General features: G+C 43.0%; 1 protein-coding gene across 2 annotated transcripts in view; it reads right to left on the bottom strand.

Annotated features, from left to right (window-relative positions):
* The window catches only part of ptgfrnb (prostaglandin F2 receptor inhibitor b), a 91,671-nt gene that overhangs the window by 32,632 nt on the left and 42,641 nt on the right, over nt 1–16,398 (bottom strand). For both annotated transcript variants that reach the window (XR_014872183.1, XM_085149991.1), the window contains exons 6-10: nt 10,386–10,532; nt 10,147–10,307; nt 9,846–9,966; nt 8,697–8,916; nt 8,424–8,611 (exon numbers count right to left, since the gene is read on the bottom strand). Coding sequence is in view for 1 of the 2 variants with exons in the window: in XM_085149991.1 (XP_085006117.1) it covers nt 8,424–8,611; nt 8,697–8,916; nt 9,846–9,966; nt 10,147–10,307; nt 10,386–10,532 (837 nt within the window). In the remaining variant the exon portion in view is untranslated. The remainder of the gene's footprint in view (nt 1–8,423; nt 8,612–8,696; nt 8,917–9,845; nt 9,967–10,146; nt 10,308–10,385; nt 10,533–16,398) is intronic.

The following is a 16,398-nucleotide window of genomic DNA, read 5'->3' as shown; positions in this document are numbered from 1 at the left end:
CCGCTCCTCACTCTGTTCTGGATACTTTTAAAATATGTGCAGATGGTCTGCTGAATTATGAGGGTCCCTGCTGAGTTAATCCCCACAGACTCCCATGTTAAACTGCTTTGCAGCATTAAAAAGCTGTTTTTAAGCCAGGTGCAAAAAATAAAAGTAAGAAAGCTTTTGGGCTCTACAGTCAATTTCCCCTTTTTCATGACAACTGTGACAATTGTAAGATTTTACACAGCCTTAAGTAGTTTTTCGGCGTGTGTCCACTTTCAACGAAAGGTGGGTGCCAAGAAGAACGTTACCTTTCTGTGCAGCTTCAAATCCAAGTTGCTGAACTGGGCCATGTTTGGTGCTCACTCTAACAATTTGAATGCAATAATCTGACAAATAATACAAATTACTGTTTGGTTAATTGCCAATAAGAAGGTAAGTATATGTCTCAGAGATGCATTTACTAGCCTAGAGTGCGTTTAGCGACCATCTGCAACAATTGGTTTCAATAGAGAAACGTTTATTCCCTGACCAGCTGCCTGTACCCCACTGAGCTGTAATGAAACTTAGAAAAACTGCAAAGCAAACCCTCAAAGTAAAAGCTGTGCCTTATTGCTGCTACCAATATGTTCCAAAAGGCAAAACTTTTATTTTGAAGGCTCTGCTTCCAGTTTTCATCATGCTTTTCACAGTTTAGCCACCACTCGATGAGCAGGACCTCCTGGTTACTGACCGGGCTCTATTCCTATGTGAACGGGGCTTTAGCAATCAATTTCATAGCAACCACGGCAACCGGTCAGGAAATACAGATGTGTCCTTTGGGACCAGTTATCCCCAGATAGTTGGTAACCAGATCTAAGCCTGTGTGATTCTATGCCTGGAAACCAACACATGGAAGAATTGGGATCATCATAGGAAAAAAAAAGATTAATTCGGATATTAGCAAACATGTAGATGGATAGAAATGATCCCTATCCTTGGACAACATCATTTGTGGTGAATTTGTGTCTTAAAGTGTAGTACTGATTGGGTTGTAAAACAAGAAAAGTGACGTACAAATTAATTTGATCGTATGGAGAAAAGGAAAAAAAAAAAAACCTGCCCGGGAATAACTACAGTCGTGAGACTTTGGAGCCATTTCTCGTAAAATCTAAAATGTTCTGACAGTTTTCCCTCAGAAGTCTGCACTACCCATGCTGTCATGAGTAGCATACTGTATAATGCATGCACTCCAGCTGCATAAACACTATGAAAAGACATGTTTAAGTCTTGCCACTGGTGATCTATATGCAAGTCCAAAGAAAGCCTGGCCTTAAAAATCCTTTACATCGCTGATGTTTGTATTAGGAAGCACGTGCTCGTTACTCTGTGCCAATGAGAGGACAAATGATATGTTGGATGACACGGATTTAACTTAAAACCTTCTAATAAACGATGAATGATTGAGTTTAGGAGTAAAGGTGGACATTAAAGTTATTTTAGCTCATTCCTCTATCTTACTCTGGGATCGGAGCCAGACTCTACTAATGAAGACTTTCACAAAAGGAAAAGTCATGTCTGAAATGATTGTTTCTTATAGAGACCTTACTCTTGGAAAAAGATACCACTTTTTTTCGTATACTTATATACTTCTCACTTAATTTTAATGGTTAAAATCACTTAAAGGCTGAATTATTAAACAGCGACTGTGCTGTTGAGACGTTGCATTTCCATATACCTCCTCGCAGAAGACCCCCGTGCACGGCAGAAATACCACAGCACGTCTGAAACATTGAAGATACAGCTGGAACAATGGGAGGCTTGCCAGTTTGTGGATGCACTCGACACACACACAACAACGACGAGTGCACAGCGCTTCCGTCCCCCAAGGCGAGTGTAAGGGGTTCTTGAAAACCACTCTGCTTGAAGCTTGATCGCTGTTAGTGTGGGAGTGTGTGTGTGTGTGTGTGTGTGTGTTGCTCTATGTGGGGTCAACGCAAAATGTTCAACTCGGACACACGCGCTCGAACACTTGAAAGATTACACACGCACGCAAGCAGAGAGAGAAAAGGAAAGCAGTGGTGCAGATCTTTGCAGCTGGCTGATTGGCCAAAGGGCTTCACTTTGAAGATGTCTCAGAGAGCGAGGGAGGGAGGGAGAGACGGCAGGGGTGAGAGAGGGAAGGGGTGGTGGAAGGAACGAAGAAGGTAAAAACAGCGTGCGATAGAAGAAAAAAAAGGGAAGTAAAGCTCAAGGGTTCCTGCCCTCCCCAGAGAAAGAGAAGACGGTCTTCAGTTCAGCTTCTCCTTTTCCACGTTTCCTCCAATTTGCTGTCATCTTTCACTTCTTCGCTCCTGCAGCCTCAGAGCATCTCTGCTGTCACCAAACGTCTCTCGCACACGATTAAGAATGTTTCATCCAGTCTTTTAACAAAGACGCGCGACTTACTCCAGGTGGTGGCGTCTGCTTTCAAACTAAATATTATGTCCCCTGAGAAGACTTCCTAATCTTTATGCCCACACAGGACCTTGAAGTTGTCATCTAAACTGTGCTTTGGATTTCCATGCTCTAATTTCCTCATGGTAGCTCATTCACTCATAAATGTAATGATTCCTAATTTCATGGCAGCATCTTTTATCTGTATTTTTTGCATAAGCAGGTTCTACGTGTGGTTACCTATTAGCTGTATATAAAAGATGGAAGTAGCCACCATAATGTGACCTATATTTGACTTTAGCATCAAAGCTACGATCATATTTTATTTATTTATTTACTTTTTTAGAGGAAAATGTTGCTGTATCTGCATGAGATGTTGGAGGACTTTGTGATCAGCTAATGCTAACAAGCAAGGTTAGCATGGTGCATTAAATGATATATGGGTGGATGACACAGACTGCTAATTAGTGCTAAGTAACATACAAATGACATACTAAAGCTTCACTCACCAAAACTGGAGAACAGACTTCTTGGACCATCTGCACCACAGAGCATATAACCGTGTTATGATGCTCCAAAAGGCATCAAAACCACAAACGCAGGTTGAGTTTACTCAGGAGAAATAGTGATGATGCTAAAGCTACTACTTTATGTTGTATACATTTATGGTTTTATCTTAATATGGGCATTTTCCTTAGGAACTATGGAGACAGGCTGAGTTTTGGAAACATCCTCTAAGTGGCCATTAGACAAACTGGTGTTGTTCACGTTTTTCAGCTGCGATGGTTAGCTTTTACACAGAGTTATCAATTCATATATGGAACATTACATAGCTAGATAGATACTTTATTGATCCCACATGGGAAATCTGTGTTACAGATACGAAGGTTTCCACCAGGGTTTTAATAGTTTTGCAATTTTCATTAGTTTTTATTTTTATTTAGTTTTGACTTCAGATTTTCAATTTTATATCAGTTTTAATTAGTTTTTACCAATTGTTTGCTAGTTTAGTTTTTTTTTTTTTGAAAATCCTTAGTTTCAGTTTAGTTTTGATTAGTTTCAGTTAAGTTTTAGTTGTGTTTGCAATAATTAAGTGTAACAAAATCCCAGTTTCATCATATCAGTCATTCTGCTCATCCTTGGGTATGTTGCTATTCCAGCTACCATACTGCACCCTGGACAGGTCGCCTGTCTGTCGCAGGGCTAACATGCAGAGACAGACAACTCACATTCCCACCTATGGGTTCTTTAAATAAATAAATAAAGGCAGATGAACAACCATTGATACCAGGCAACTATAAAATGTATATCTTGGCCCCAATGAGACTATTAACTCTCGCAGCACCGGGTGTTCGTAATTTTGGTTCAAGTGAATTGATAAACTTTTTGAAGGTGATTGACTCACACAGTTGTGTAGATATCCCCGTCCTGTTGTCTCGGGATGCATCACGCTGCCTTGCCTGGGGTTAGCTTCTGTTTTCTGGGGATGAGGGTTGAGTGTGCTCCCTTACCTTCTCAAGCTAAGCTAGGTTAGCCTTCTTGTGTGAGCTTTTCAAGTGCACTTTAAGGTTTGTGGGATTTTTTTCCCTTTAGAAATGTCCCTCATAATTTGTCTCTTTCCACTACAAGACACTTGCTTTATCCAAAACACAGTCATATTCAAAGTAATCCCAAATTGGACTCTGGCGCTTTCTCTCGACTTTTCCTGACATGATTCTGCGCGTGGACGGAGCAGCAACACAGACGACTCGACTAACGTGCTGCCACCTGCTGGCATAATGAGACACAGCAAGAAAAAAATCTGTAAACTAAACTTCATTTTCACCCTTGACTCTTGTATGACACGCACACATCAATGAAAACTAAACACATTTTTGCTATAAATTCAGTTAATTTTAGTTAGTTTTGTGAACACTCATTATAGTTTTAGTTAGTTTTCCTTTTTTTGTTTTTATTTTTATTTCCGTTAACGAAAATGTTTTTTCACTTCTAGTTTTCGTTATTTCGTTAGTTTTCGTTAACGATAATAACCTTGGTTTCCACATGATTGCTAAATTATAGATGCAGACAGATTGCCGACATGTTGCCATCAATCTGAATGAGCGTATCAATAAGCAGAACTTAAGACTTAACTCAGCTGCTTGTATTCTGGTTATATAATATATGTTACGGTCACCATATCACAAATGTTAAACCTGAAGTGAGAAGTATTGTGATAATATCACATCGCGAGGTGTGTGGTGATTCCCACCTCTAGCAACTACGTCACCATTTGTAGGGGAGTTCCTGAATTTCTCTTTCAGATCTGTGAGGTTCTGACTGGATTCTCAATGTAAGCAGCTAATTTCTGTTTAACGTGTATGTAGATAGAAATAGATTAGCAACAGACAGCTGCAGGTTTGTGATTTTCACTGATTTAACACAGGTAATCACTAGGGATGGGTACCGGTATCCGGTAAACGGTAGTAACCAGACCGAAAAGCAGCGCACATTTCGGTGCTTTTTTTTCCTGAGATGTCATACACTTTGAATTCTAGCCAATCATTTTACGTTTCCGAGGATAGTAGGCGGGTCCAGGTACGTACGTTCTTTTAGAGCAGAGCTACAGATTAAAAATGCCCAAGGCGAAGCGATCAAAGTCTGGCTGTACTTCGCAGCAAAAGATGCAAACTCAGCAGCTGCAACAAGTGCTTTAAGCTGATGCTGTGATACTGTCAAAGGAGGTAACACCTCAAATCTGATGAAACGCCTGGCAACGCATAGCGTTTTTTTTAAAAGCCGAAAAATACGCCGTGTTTGATAGCTTGCTGCGAGACCTCACATTGAGCACATCTACTGCGGGTGTGGTGCCTGTTATCGGACCCGGAGTTAGCAACATCCCCCAAAAACCCGAAGAGGAGAGTCCTGGCCCCTAGCCCTGCCAGTGTAGCAGAAATGATGAGGATGATGATGCAGCAGCAGCCGTTCTTCTCTGCGTGAGTAGCTTAATGTTGTTCGTGTGTAATTTACGTTGAGTAGGCTAACCACGTTATTACATTAATGTATGTAAGGTGAACAGCAAACACCATCATAGCTACATGCAGCTGTCTTCTTGTTTGATGGCAGATACTCCCTTCACCCTGGACAAAAAGGCTAAAATGACCAAAGAAAAAGTGGAAAACAGCTAAACATGAGAGGTTTTTGGACAAAGTTTGTGTTTTTTTCCATTGTTTAAGCTGCTTCCAGCCAAGAGTGATACCATATATGCCCTATAGCTGCAGAAAAGGCTAACATTGTTATCTTTTTACAAAAAAAACCAGCTGAACATGAGAGGTTTTTGGACCAAGTTTGTGTTCTCCATTCTTTAAGCACCGGCACCGTTTGGCACCGGTATTGGATAAAACCTAAACGATACCCATCCCTAGTAATCACTTTATTATCATTGTCCTTTCTCTAAAATTCTCCACCTTTTGTTATTGTTGACTTTCATCTTCCCTTCATCCTCTTTTTGACAACTTTCCTTCTTTCCTTTCCTTCCTGGTGATGCATACCTCCACGCCAACCCCCCAGCCAGCCTGAAACCGCCAATTATTCCCATTTTCCTTCACCTCAGCTGCTCTCCACATTCCCATTTCTATTTCTCTGCCTCACCCATTGCACTTTCCTCCTCCTCAGTCCACTTTACCACCTCTCTCGCGTCGTCTTCCTCGTTGCCTCCCTCCTTCCCTTTCTGACGCTCCTGTTTCTCCTCGTGTCTCCTACTTCCCAGATCAAAGAAAGTTAAGTAGGCCAGTGGCTGTGGTGGGCGTCAAAGGGTTTAAGGTGTGTATCTGTGTGTGTGAGAGAGTATCTTTATCACCGCACATTTTTAGGGAATTTATGTTGCTCATTATTAACACTGTGTGGGAGGAGGATGTGTATTTATTTTGTGTAGAGGGATGTACAGAACACGGATGCTTACACATTTCTATAAATAGACAGCTACTTTGAGATTTCCAGGATAATTGCAAGGCCTTAATATTAATTTATTCGCTGGTATTTGTTCCCACTGTTATGAAAGTGAATAAGTGATCGAAAGACTATATTATTGATGAATTTCACTACAGTGCTTGGAAAATATTTTATCACCATTTAGCATTAAATTATGCACTTTGTATAAAGGCCGCTTTTAGGAGATTTCATTAAATGAGCATGGTGTCTTACAAAACAAATATAGCCTTAGGAGCAACACAAGTGAGAAAAACCCACCAAGAGTAAAAGGGCGCAATTAGGTTTAACATGAACTCTGTCATCCTGTGCTACACAGAGGAGCAGCTGCTGGTTCTTTAGTGTTTTTTCGACTCTAAATTCACATGTAAAGTTTATCTGAAAGCATACACTCAGGCCTCCTCAGCATACACACTGTGACGTCCTCCAGGGTGATTGAAATGAAACTCTGCTGCTAAGTTTTAACAGCCGTCTTGAGCCCCTTCAGTCACTGCAGTGGCAGACACATGCTTGAAATCAAGAGCTTTCTGTACAGACAGCAATCAGAGTTACGTCTCACCTGCCATCTGATTGCCTGTTGTAACTCGCTCTCTACGAGTCCTGTTCTGACCTCTTGCATTTTTGCTATTTCATCAAACTTGAGCATGAACTCCTGTTTCAAAGTGATTCACAATGAGAATCAGCTCTGGTAATGAGAGGTGGGTCTTCAGAAGTTGAGACCAAATAGCAGGCGTCAGATCCTTCAGCGTCCAAGCCAGGAGCATGCTCCTTGGGTTTTCTTCGTCCTTGTTTATATTCACAGGGCTGTCCACAGTGAATCCATCCCGCAGGACAGATTTAATGTAGATCCTCTGCTGTAATGTTCTGAAGTAACTGAGGAAGGACATTTGACTGAGATGGCCAGAACTGTAGCGTGTGTGTCGGCACACAGCCCACTGAAAACAAAGGGCTTATTTTGGCCACACTAACACAGTCTTCCTTAGGGACTGCAGTTTCACTTGAAAAAGAGAAACCTGGATCCTAGTATGTTTCATAATTATCTAACATTATTCTAAAATCGTGCAATCAGACTTTTACAAACATCATAGCAGAGGAAGCGCCCTGCTGAAGATAACAGATACCAGCCTGAATACAGATTCAGCAAACTGAGTACCCTGGTAATGTTAGCATTCAATACTGTACATCCTAACACACCATCTGACAGGTTGGAAAATTTGATTGGGTCCTACAGGGAGTGTTCATGCAGGGTATACATACTCATACTCTCAAGGTAGGGATTATTTCTTCTGTCTCCATTGATGCTTATGAATCAGAGAAAACCGTAACGCCATGTGGAGTCCAGCAGGGATCAATCCTTGGTCCCCTTTTGTTTGTTCTTTTAGTGACACTTTCAGGCATACAAGGCAGGTTAACACATCTATGCAGATGATACCCTGATCTATCTGGCTCGCTACTAAATGATTCCTATTGATTCATTACATTTGTCTCTTGAAAAAATGGAGACCTACACAAATTTCCTTCAATTCGGTCTATATGGGAATCAAAAATGTGCGGTTGCATCTTTTTTTTTTTTCTTTTTTTTTTTTGCTGGGGCACTGAAGACTTCAACCTATGTGAAAAATCTTGGTATAATGATGGTTGACAACTTTAGTTTTGCTAACCATATTTTGGCTTTAGCTACATCTAGCTAAACTGATTAACTTAAGTTATTATTTCATTTTTGTTCTTGGATTTGATCGTGTAAAGCTCGTTGACTGTAATGTTTAAAAACAGACTATATAATTTATATAAACGCCTTTCATAGCCTAACCACATGGTCTACTCGCCAGATTTGGCTCCATATTACTTTAGCCTCTTCGCTAAAGACAAACCAACTTTGGACATGCAGTGCACATCGCAGACATACAGTAGAAGGGTTAGAAACAAGAGAAACCTAAAACCAGCAGCCATTGTAAAAGTGTTGCAGGCTGCCCAATGACGCAACCTTGAAGGGGAGATCGTCAGAAAACCACTTCAGTCACTGCTATGATAGAGGAGGGAGGACATTTTGGAAAACTCACCATTTTCCAGGAAGTTTATCCTGATTTTATTAGATTCTGAGCTGCTGGCTTTAGTCCAAGCCTGTCCCGGCTGCTGTTTTGTCCACGCAGTGACGTCACACCAGTAGTAACCTCTGTCGGACAGCTGGACACCTGCCAGGCGAAACCGAAACTCTGCCGCACCCGACTTGGTCAGAACCAGATTGTCTCTGATGAGCAGTCAAAAAAATTTTTTTATATGTCTCAATATAAAACAAAAACTGCAGTTTGTTACTTAAATGTGTTCATGTGTACCTCCTGTTTGGGTCTGTGGCTCCTCCGTGCTGTACGACATTGTCCGGGCTGAGAGTCATGATGGTCCTCACGGCGCTGTCCAAGCTGTCCTGAGACTGGATGAGCACAGAGTACCCCGCATCACCGATGTTCTGAGTGGTGACACTGCAGCCCAATTCAAAGGTAGAGCCTCCTACTGATGCCTCACGGATGCGTTTAGCCATCACATTCACAATCGGACCTGGAGATAGAAGCGGCCGTTCAATCATTTAGTTCTAAGAAGAGCGTCATTCAAACCATCACAGACAGGGGGAAGTCCCCGACAGGGGTCAACGGGAAGTGATAAGTACTTAGACTATGAACTCATTCAAAGCAGACCCATACACACATACAGCACACTGCAATTACATCACAGCCCAATCAGCTAAATTATGGTCACCAAGTTCAACATGTAGATCTCAAATAGGGAGGAAGTGAATGTCTGTGTGCACTGTGACAGTGAAGCTGAGACAAAAGGAGGCCTGTTGTGGGATTCTTCTGTAAAGTCTATAAACGATATGGACACATTAACATTTATTCATGAAACTCAGCAGTGAAGCTACTGTGGCAGCCTGGCAGTGCATGAGTACTTTTCTGAATCACGAATCTGAGTTAATGGTTTGGATTTTCTGTATTTCTTCCAAAAATACCTCATTAAGTACCTCACTGACCGGGCACATTTGTGCACGCACACAGGCAGCTTTACTGTTAATTTTGCCAAAACACTGATACAAAGCTCAGTTTTTTTATCTGCATGTGACACAGAATCACATCCACAAAAGTGGACGAGAAAAGAAACTCGTTTCTGCTACTTTCATATTTTTTGGTGAGTCACACTGAATTAAAAGGTAATTTGTTGTAATAATTTTGAGGCTGGTAAGCCTCGACTATAACGGTTTATGATTCCTTTGACTTGCCTCAGGAAGAAAGGCAGGTATATATACTTGGTTGACTGAAGTTAAGTTTGTAATAGATGCTGCACAGCAATTTCTCCACATTCTTTTAATTAAAAAATAATATTAGCCCTATTAACCAGCAGATAAAAGCTAGAAAAAATAAAGATCTTCATGCTTTTTATGATTACTACTGCCAGTGAATCAAGAATCTAAGTCATAATAAAAGCTTTCTTACGCTTGGTGTCCCATCGCACAGTCAGCGGCGAGCTTCTGTTCTCAGAGGTCTTCACCATGTCTCCCTGGCTGTTGACGCTCCAAGCAGACACACTGCAAACATACTGACCCATGTCGATCTCCTGCAGAGCGAAAATGAACGCCCATTAATGCCTCCAAGTTCCTTTATCGACACCTGACTGCCATTTACTCTTTCCATCACTTTATACTCATTTAACCACAATTTAGCCTCACAGCACTTCCAATAAGACTTTAAAATTATTGCAGGGCGACGTTTAGCTGCACAGCATGAAAAACTGTACCTGTGTGCGGAGGATTCGCAGCTTGAACGTGTTGGGCTGGACTCTGCTCAGCGTTAACGCGCCGCTCTTCATCCTTTCCATATAAATTGACCCCGGCAGCAGGTTGCCATTAGCATCCAAGGAACCAATGGGATGTGAGGTCTGAGGGTCGTCCCCTAACCCTGCCGGCATCAGAACAATTAAAAAATTGAGTGATTCTGTGGAAAAACGTCTCTAAAGTAAATCTGAATTAAACATACCAGGAAGCGATGTGTGCTCCCAGCTGACGCCCAGTCGGCCTCCAAGAGGTAAGTTGGCAATGTTGGTGACGCGGCAGGCGAGTTCTGTTGGCTCAGCTGTCGTCTGGGGGTTGACGTCAGCCACGAGGGTCAGCGTGAAGTTCGGCTCTGTGGTGAAAAAGCGAGGCAGCAGAAAATTAAACTGGGTGTCAGTACGGAATAGAAAACTTTAAATGAGGTTGGGTGGTCTGATAACTCTGGTCCTTTTGGGTTTTGAACTCATTTGCAGTACTTTTTACCCAATTAATTTTTATCAGTTTGAACTGCCATGCTTTCAATTTAACCTCAGGAAAGGCACGAGGAAAGAGCCACAGCTTTATGGCAGCAGACTATAAGAAATAACCAACTGCAAATGTGAAGTTCCATCCAAGCATCATTCAGCCTGAACAAAAGCCTAGCCCATAAAGAAACAGATAAACCCGACTGGCCCGCACAGAGCTCTTGGTTTCAACAGCATGCAGAATTTTTCAGATTGCCTGGAGCGTCTGGCAGGCCTTGTTGTCCAATATGGCTGCCTGAGTCGCGTTGGAAAGCCGTGGCTATTTGCACAAAATCACCTCTACCAAATCTGATGGCAACAGGAACAGGAACTTTATATTGGTCGGATAAACCAAATCTAAGCCAAGCCTCATTGGCAAGTGTTGCTAGCAATAAAAAGACAAAAATAAAGAATATAGCCGTAAAGTCAACATAGGGACACACTGAATGTCAAGCTCCAAACTTGACAACAATCAAAAAGAAGCTGCCTACTAAGACATAGATAATTTCTCTTAATCCCGCATGTAAGCAAGAAGTGAAAAACCTCCCAAGGAGGGCAAAGACAGGCACGTAACACTTTGAAATCAAGGGTGCATCGAAAAGAATCAAAGTGCTTTAATTTCACAGCCATTCATTCAGGTGATGATGGAAACACACAACAGTATGGCGTTAAACAGCCTATCTAAAACTATAGATATGCATTTTAAAATATACGCAAGCTTCTATGTCCATTACTTTAAAAAATATAGCTTCTTGAAATTGGATGATTCTTTTTGATACACCCTGGTGAGATTATGTTTTTAGTAGCATTTGCATGTTTATCATTCTGTCTGTAAACGGGACAGCTCGAGAAGGTTTTACTGAATTCTGATAAAACTTAGTAGAGGTGTAAAATAGGACCACGTTAATAATCCATTAAAATTTGGCATCCATCCATCAAGGTCTTAAAGGTCAACTTCATGATTTATTACCTGAAACTGACAAAAAAAGCCTCAAAACTTGAGATGTGATGTGGTATACATCGTCAAAGTGATAACAGAGCTATTTAAAACTGAAAACACAATACTTTAAAGCAGTGGTCACCAACCCCCAGGCATCGGTCCGGTACCGGTCCGTGAGTCGTTTGGTACCGGGCCGCAACAGTTGAGGCTCAGGTGTGAAATGTGTGGTTTTCAGGGTTTTTAATCGGTTTTTAGAGTTATTTTGTTATCGTTTTTATCGTTAACTCGGTTTTCCTGGGTCTTTTCACGTGTGTTATGAATAAATCTTCTATTTTTCGGTACCGGTACTAGTTTTATTTTGTTGTATTTATCCGCGACACCTTTAGGGCAGCACGGTGGCACGGTGGTATGGTGGTTAGCACTGTTGCCGCACGGCAAGAAAGTCCTGAGTTCAATTCCAACAAACTCTTTCTGTGTGGAGTTTGCATGTTCTCCCCGTGTTTGCGTGGTTTCCCTCCGGGGACTCCGGCTTCCTCCCACCGTCCAAAGACATGCAGCTTGTGGGGATAGGTTAATTGGAAAATCCAAATTGCCATTAGGTGTGAATGTGCGAGTGAATGTGAGTGCGAATGGTTGTCTGTCTCTGTGTGTTGGCCCTGTGACAGACTGGCGACCTGTCCAGGGTGTACCCCCTATGACAGCTGGGATAGGCTCCAGCGCCCCCCGCGACCCTGAAAAGGATAAGCGGAAGCGAATGGATGGATGGATGGACCTTAAAGGCCGGTCCGTGAGAATATTGTCGGGCATAAACCGGTCCATGGCGCAAAAAAGGTTGGAGACCGCTGCTTTAAAGTAAAAGCTGTCCGGACAGTGAGCTGACTTGGCAGAGGTTTGTGCTTCTTGTTATATAAAATATATCCTGTCCTTGTTTTAAACTCGATACATAAAGTATGGTCGACTGAAAAGAAGTCTCAAGTCCAGATGGTGCAACTGGCATAATTAAGTGGTCAGACTTAGAATGGCAATTAAGTTTACCGGCAAACGGCCTAGAAGGCGGCAGATTAATGGCCATGACCACATAACATACATCTAAGTATACACATACAAAATCTACAGCAGGAGACTGGCTACGTGGAGTTTTTAATTATCCTCGTTGTCAGCGGGGTTGAAATGAGCACTTCTTTTAAGAAGAGAATCAGAACCCTGACGGCTGAACAGCTCCTCGATGATAACGCCAGAAATTGAGTTACAGTGCTGCCTCGAGAGACATTACTGCCAACCCAGCCGGGTATTGCTTTCATCAGTCAATCCTAGGTCACATTAACAGTCTGACATCACCAGACACATGCAAAGTGAATCCTCCTTTTTTTCTCCTGTAGGTGATTTCTTCCTTAAATAGAGTTAGGTGACTGAGCCAGATGACAGAAATAGAGCAGAAATAACACCGTTAACTGTGGGAGATGAGGTGGGTATCAAAGCATTAATAGTGTGTGTGTAGGTGGGGAGGCAGGTCCTCTCAGTCAGGCATCCAGATTGCACCTTTACGCGTCAGTGAACAGGAAACACACAACAAGATTTCCACCTGCTTAACCGTGAGAAATCACACACACACACACACGCACACACAGTATATAAAAGTAGTTCCTGATAGTGTGCCAGCATACCAAGAGATGCCACTACACCACACACACACACACACAAACATGCAGCCAAAAACGTTAGAAATCAAGTGCATGGGCTTGGGTGTGTTTGGCAAAGGAGTCGGTTTGCATGATGTCAGCTGGACGTCATACGCACACACACACTGACTCATGCACTGTCACCATCTGGTGTGAAACACGCACACACACTTTGATCAATGAGAACGTGTGAAGCTCCTCTGCCAATTAGCCACGCTCCACGCTCTCTCCCTCACCGAAATGTTGCCTTATTTAGTCGAGTAACATGACCACTCGCCGCCAGTTCAGGGGCTCTGCTACTGCACAGCAGCTTGTGACACAAGGCTTGAAACGCAGTAGGTATACACCGAGCAGCCACAACATTAACACCACTGACAGATATAGTGGATGGCATTGATCCACAGTGAAATGTTTGCTTGTGGCATTTCACCGGCCAGTACTCTGACAAAGCACCCCATCATGTGCCAAACACCTAAAAATAACAGCACACCTAGAACAATCAGTCATGCCAATGGCACAGATACCAAGGAGAAAGCATGCCGCCACACTGCAAAGATGGCTCCGGACCACGACGGCAAGTTAGAAACCCGACCTCCAAACTTCAAACTCTTCACTTTTTATTATCTAATGGAGGCACCTCAACACACCCAAACCGTAAAGCGGGAATATCAAACTTAAGGCCCAGGAGTCACAATCGGACTACAAAAGACACCAATCCGGCCCAATGAACGCCTTTGGAAAATATGAAGGACATATTTTGGACTTGTAGCCTTATTTTCATTCGTTTTACAGCTTTTTCTGTTTAAGCCCACAGAGCCACGCTGACAGATTTCTTTCATTTACTGCAACAATTAAGATTTTCCCAGACTTCTAAAACCTGGCTGAAACTCGTGCTTCAGCTAAGGAAACATCCAGCCATCCATCTATTTTCTTACCCACTATTCAAACTTAGTTTCCCCTTGGAGGTACTGAAGCCTATCCAAGCTGGCAGAGAGCTAAAGGCGGGGTTCACAAGTCCATCACAGGGCGGAGGGGATATCAGTTTCCTACTCCGCTGACTATATAAGTAATGCAAACTAATTTAATCAATAGTCTTAAAACATCCATCCATCTTCATCCGCTTTATCCGAGGCCGGGTCGCGGGGGCAGCAGCCTAAGCAGAGAGGCCCAGACCTCCCTCTCCCCAGCCACCTCCTCCAGCTTATCCGGGGGAACACCAAGGCGTTCCCAGGCCAGCCGAGAGATATAATCTCTCCAGCGTGTCCTGGGTCTGCCCCGGAGCCTCCTCCCGGTGGGACATGCCTGGAACACCTCACCCAGGAGGCGCCCAAGAGGCATCCTCGTCAGATGCCCGAACCACCTCAGCTGGCTCCTTTCGATGTGGAGCAGCAGCGGCTCTACTCTGAGCCCCTCCCGGATGGCCGAACTTCTCACCCTATCTCTAAGGGAGATGCCAGCCACCCTTCGGAGGAAGCTCATTTCCGCCGCTTGTATCCGCGATCTTGTTCTTTCGGTCACTACCCACAGCTCGTGGCCATAGGTGAGGGTAGGGACGTAGATCGACCGGTAAATTGAGAGCTTCACTTTTACACTCAGCTCCCTCTTCACCACGACGGACCGGTGCAGCGTCTGCATTACTGCAGCCGCAGCCCCAATCCGTCTGTCGATCTCCGGCTCCCTTCTCCCATCACTCGCGAACAAGACCCCGAGATACTTGAACTCCTCCACTTGGGGCAGGAACTCATCCCCGACCCGGAGTGGGCACTCCACCCTTTTCCGTCTGAGTCTTAAAACACTCTGGTTAAACCACTAACTCTCCGTGTCGTCTCACCCACATGACAAAAATTGCCCAACAACAGTTTTCCAACTATGAAAAAGCTCTAAATATGGAAAACAGATGCAGTGTGCATGAAACTGAGCATCAATTCAGTCATCCTGCAGTTTGTTTCAATGCAAGAAGAGCAAAGAGAAAATAGATTTCATGTTAAAGAGGCTTTTTACGCTTCTGACCTGAAGTCATGTCCTCAAAGCTGAGTCTGACTGGCAGCCTAAATTGCTCCTTTCTGTTATCCTGCGTTCTGCAGAGTTAAGCAGGGAGGAAAATTGTGTAAAACAAGCTTTAAGAAGAAGAAAATGGCTCCATTAGTGTGTGGATCTGGGAGGCAGAGCGAGGAAAAATAGGTCATTGTCAATAACAACAAACTGCTTTCATCACACAGCATGTGCTCACATCGAGAAGTTACTCTTTGGATTTCAGGGAGAGCAACGGTGACAGATGCACTAACCACTAAGTGCTGGTTTTTAATTTTACACATCAATTGTTATTTTTCAGCTCACATGAAACTCACAACTGATCTTAATATGAATAAATAGATTCATTTTTATTAGTAGAGCTATCAGCCACAACATTACTGACGGACAAAGTAAATTCACTGAGACCAGGAGCTGTGGGACAGCAGTATCCTTCAGTGGGACAAATGACCACCGTGCTAAAAAACCTCCCCAGGAACAGATCAAGGAACATGACAGTCAAGCCCAGACAGATAACTGCTTGGGCCCTTTGCTCATAACGAGGCTCTTCCTCAGTGGCTGTACATAGCTTTAGTTTTAGCCAGTTGACAGTAACTGAAAGGTCGGATTAGGTCTGTTACGGATGTTTTCGTGGTCCCCCCTTTGCAGTTTGCTTTGACTAACTTTGTGTCTTCACTCACAGAGAGGAGAATCCAGCAGAATCATCTCTAGAACTGACCGAACGATTTCCCAGTAAAGGATCAGACATTTTTCTCCAACCTGCCCTGAAATCTTCACATCCTGCTGCTTTCAGAAAGCAACGAACATCTTTAAGGACTCGCTCACTGCTCACCATCTTTTTGAACTTCTGCCGTTGGGCAGACGATACAGGACATTAACCCTTTAAGACCTACCATAGAACCAAGTCCGCCAGAGCTTATATTATATTTTTACATGCTGTGGAGCCATTTTTGGGAGCATTTCAAGTTGATATACATCAATACAACCATTACAGCCCAAATTTTAATAATATGTATGCATTAAGTGCATAGTAATTACATAAATTGCAAAAAAGTGCAATAAACT

This window comes from Neolamprologus multifasciatus, chromosome 23, assembly GCF_963576455.1.
Source record: "Neolamprologus multifasciatus chromosome 23, fNeoMul1.2, whole genome shotgun sequence".
Taxonomy (NCBI): Eukaryota; Metazoa; Chordata; class Actinopteri; order Cichliformes; family Cichlidae; genus Neolamprologus; species Neolamprologus multifasciatus.
Note: the sequence above shows the minus strand (reverse complement) of the source record. Positions and strands in the feature narration are given on the sequence as shown.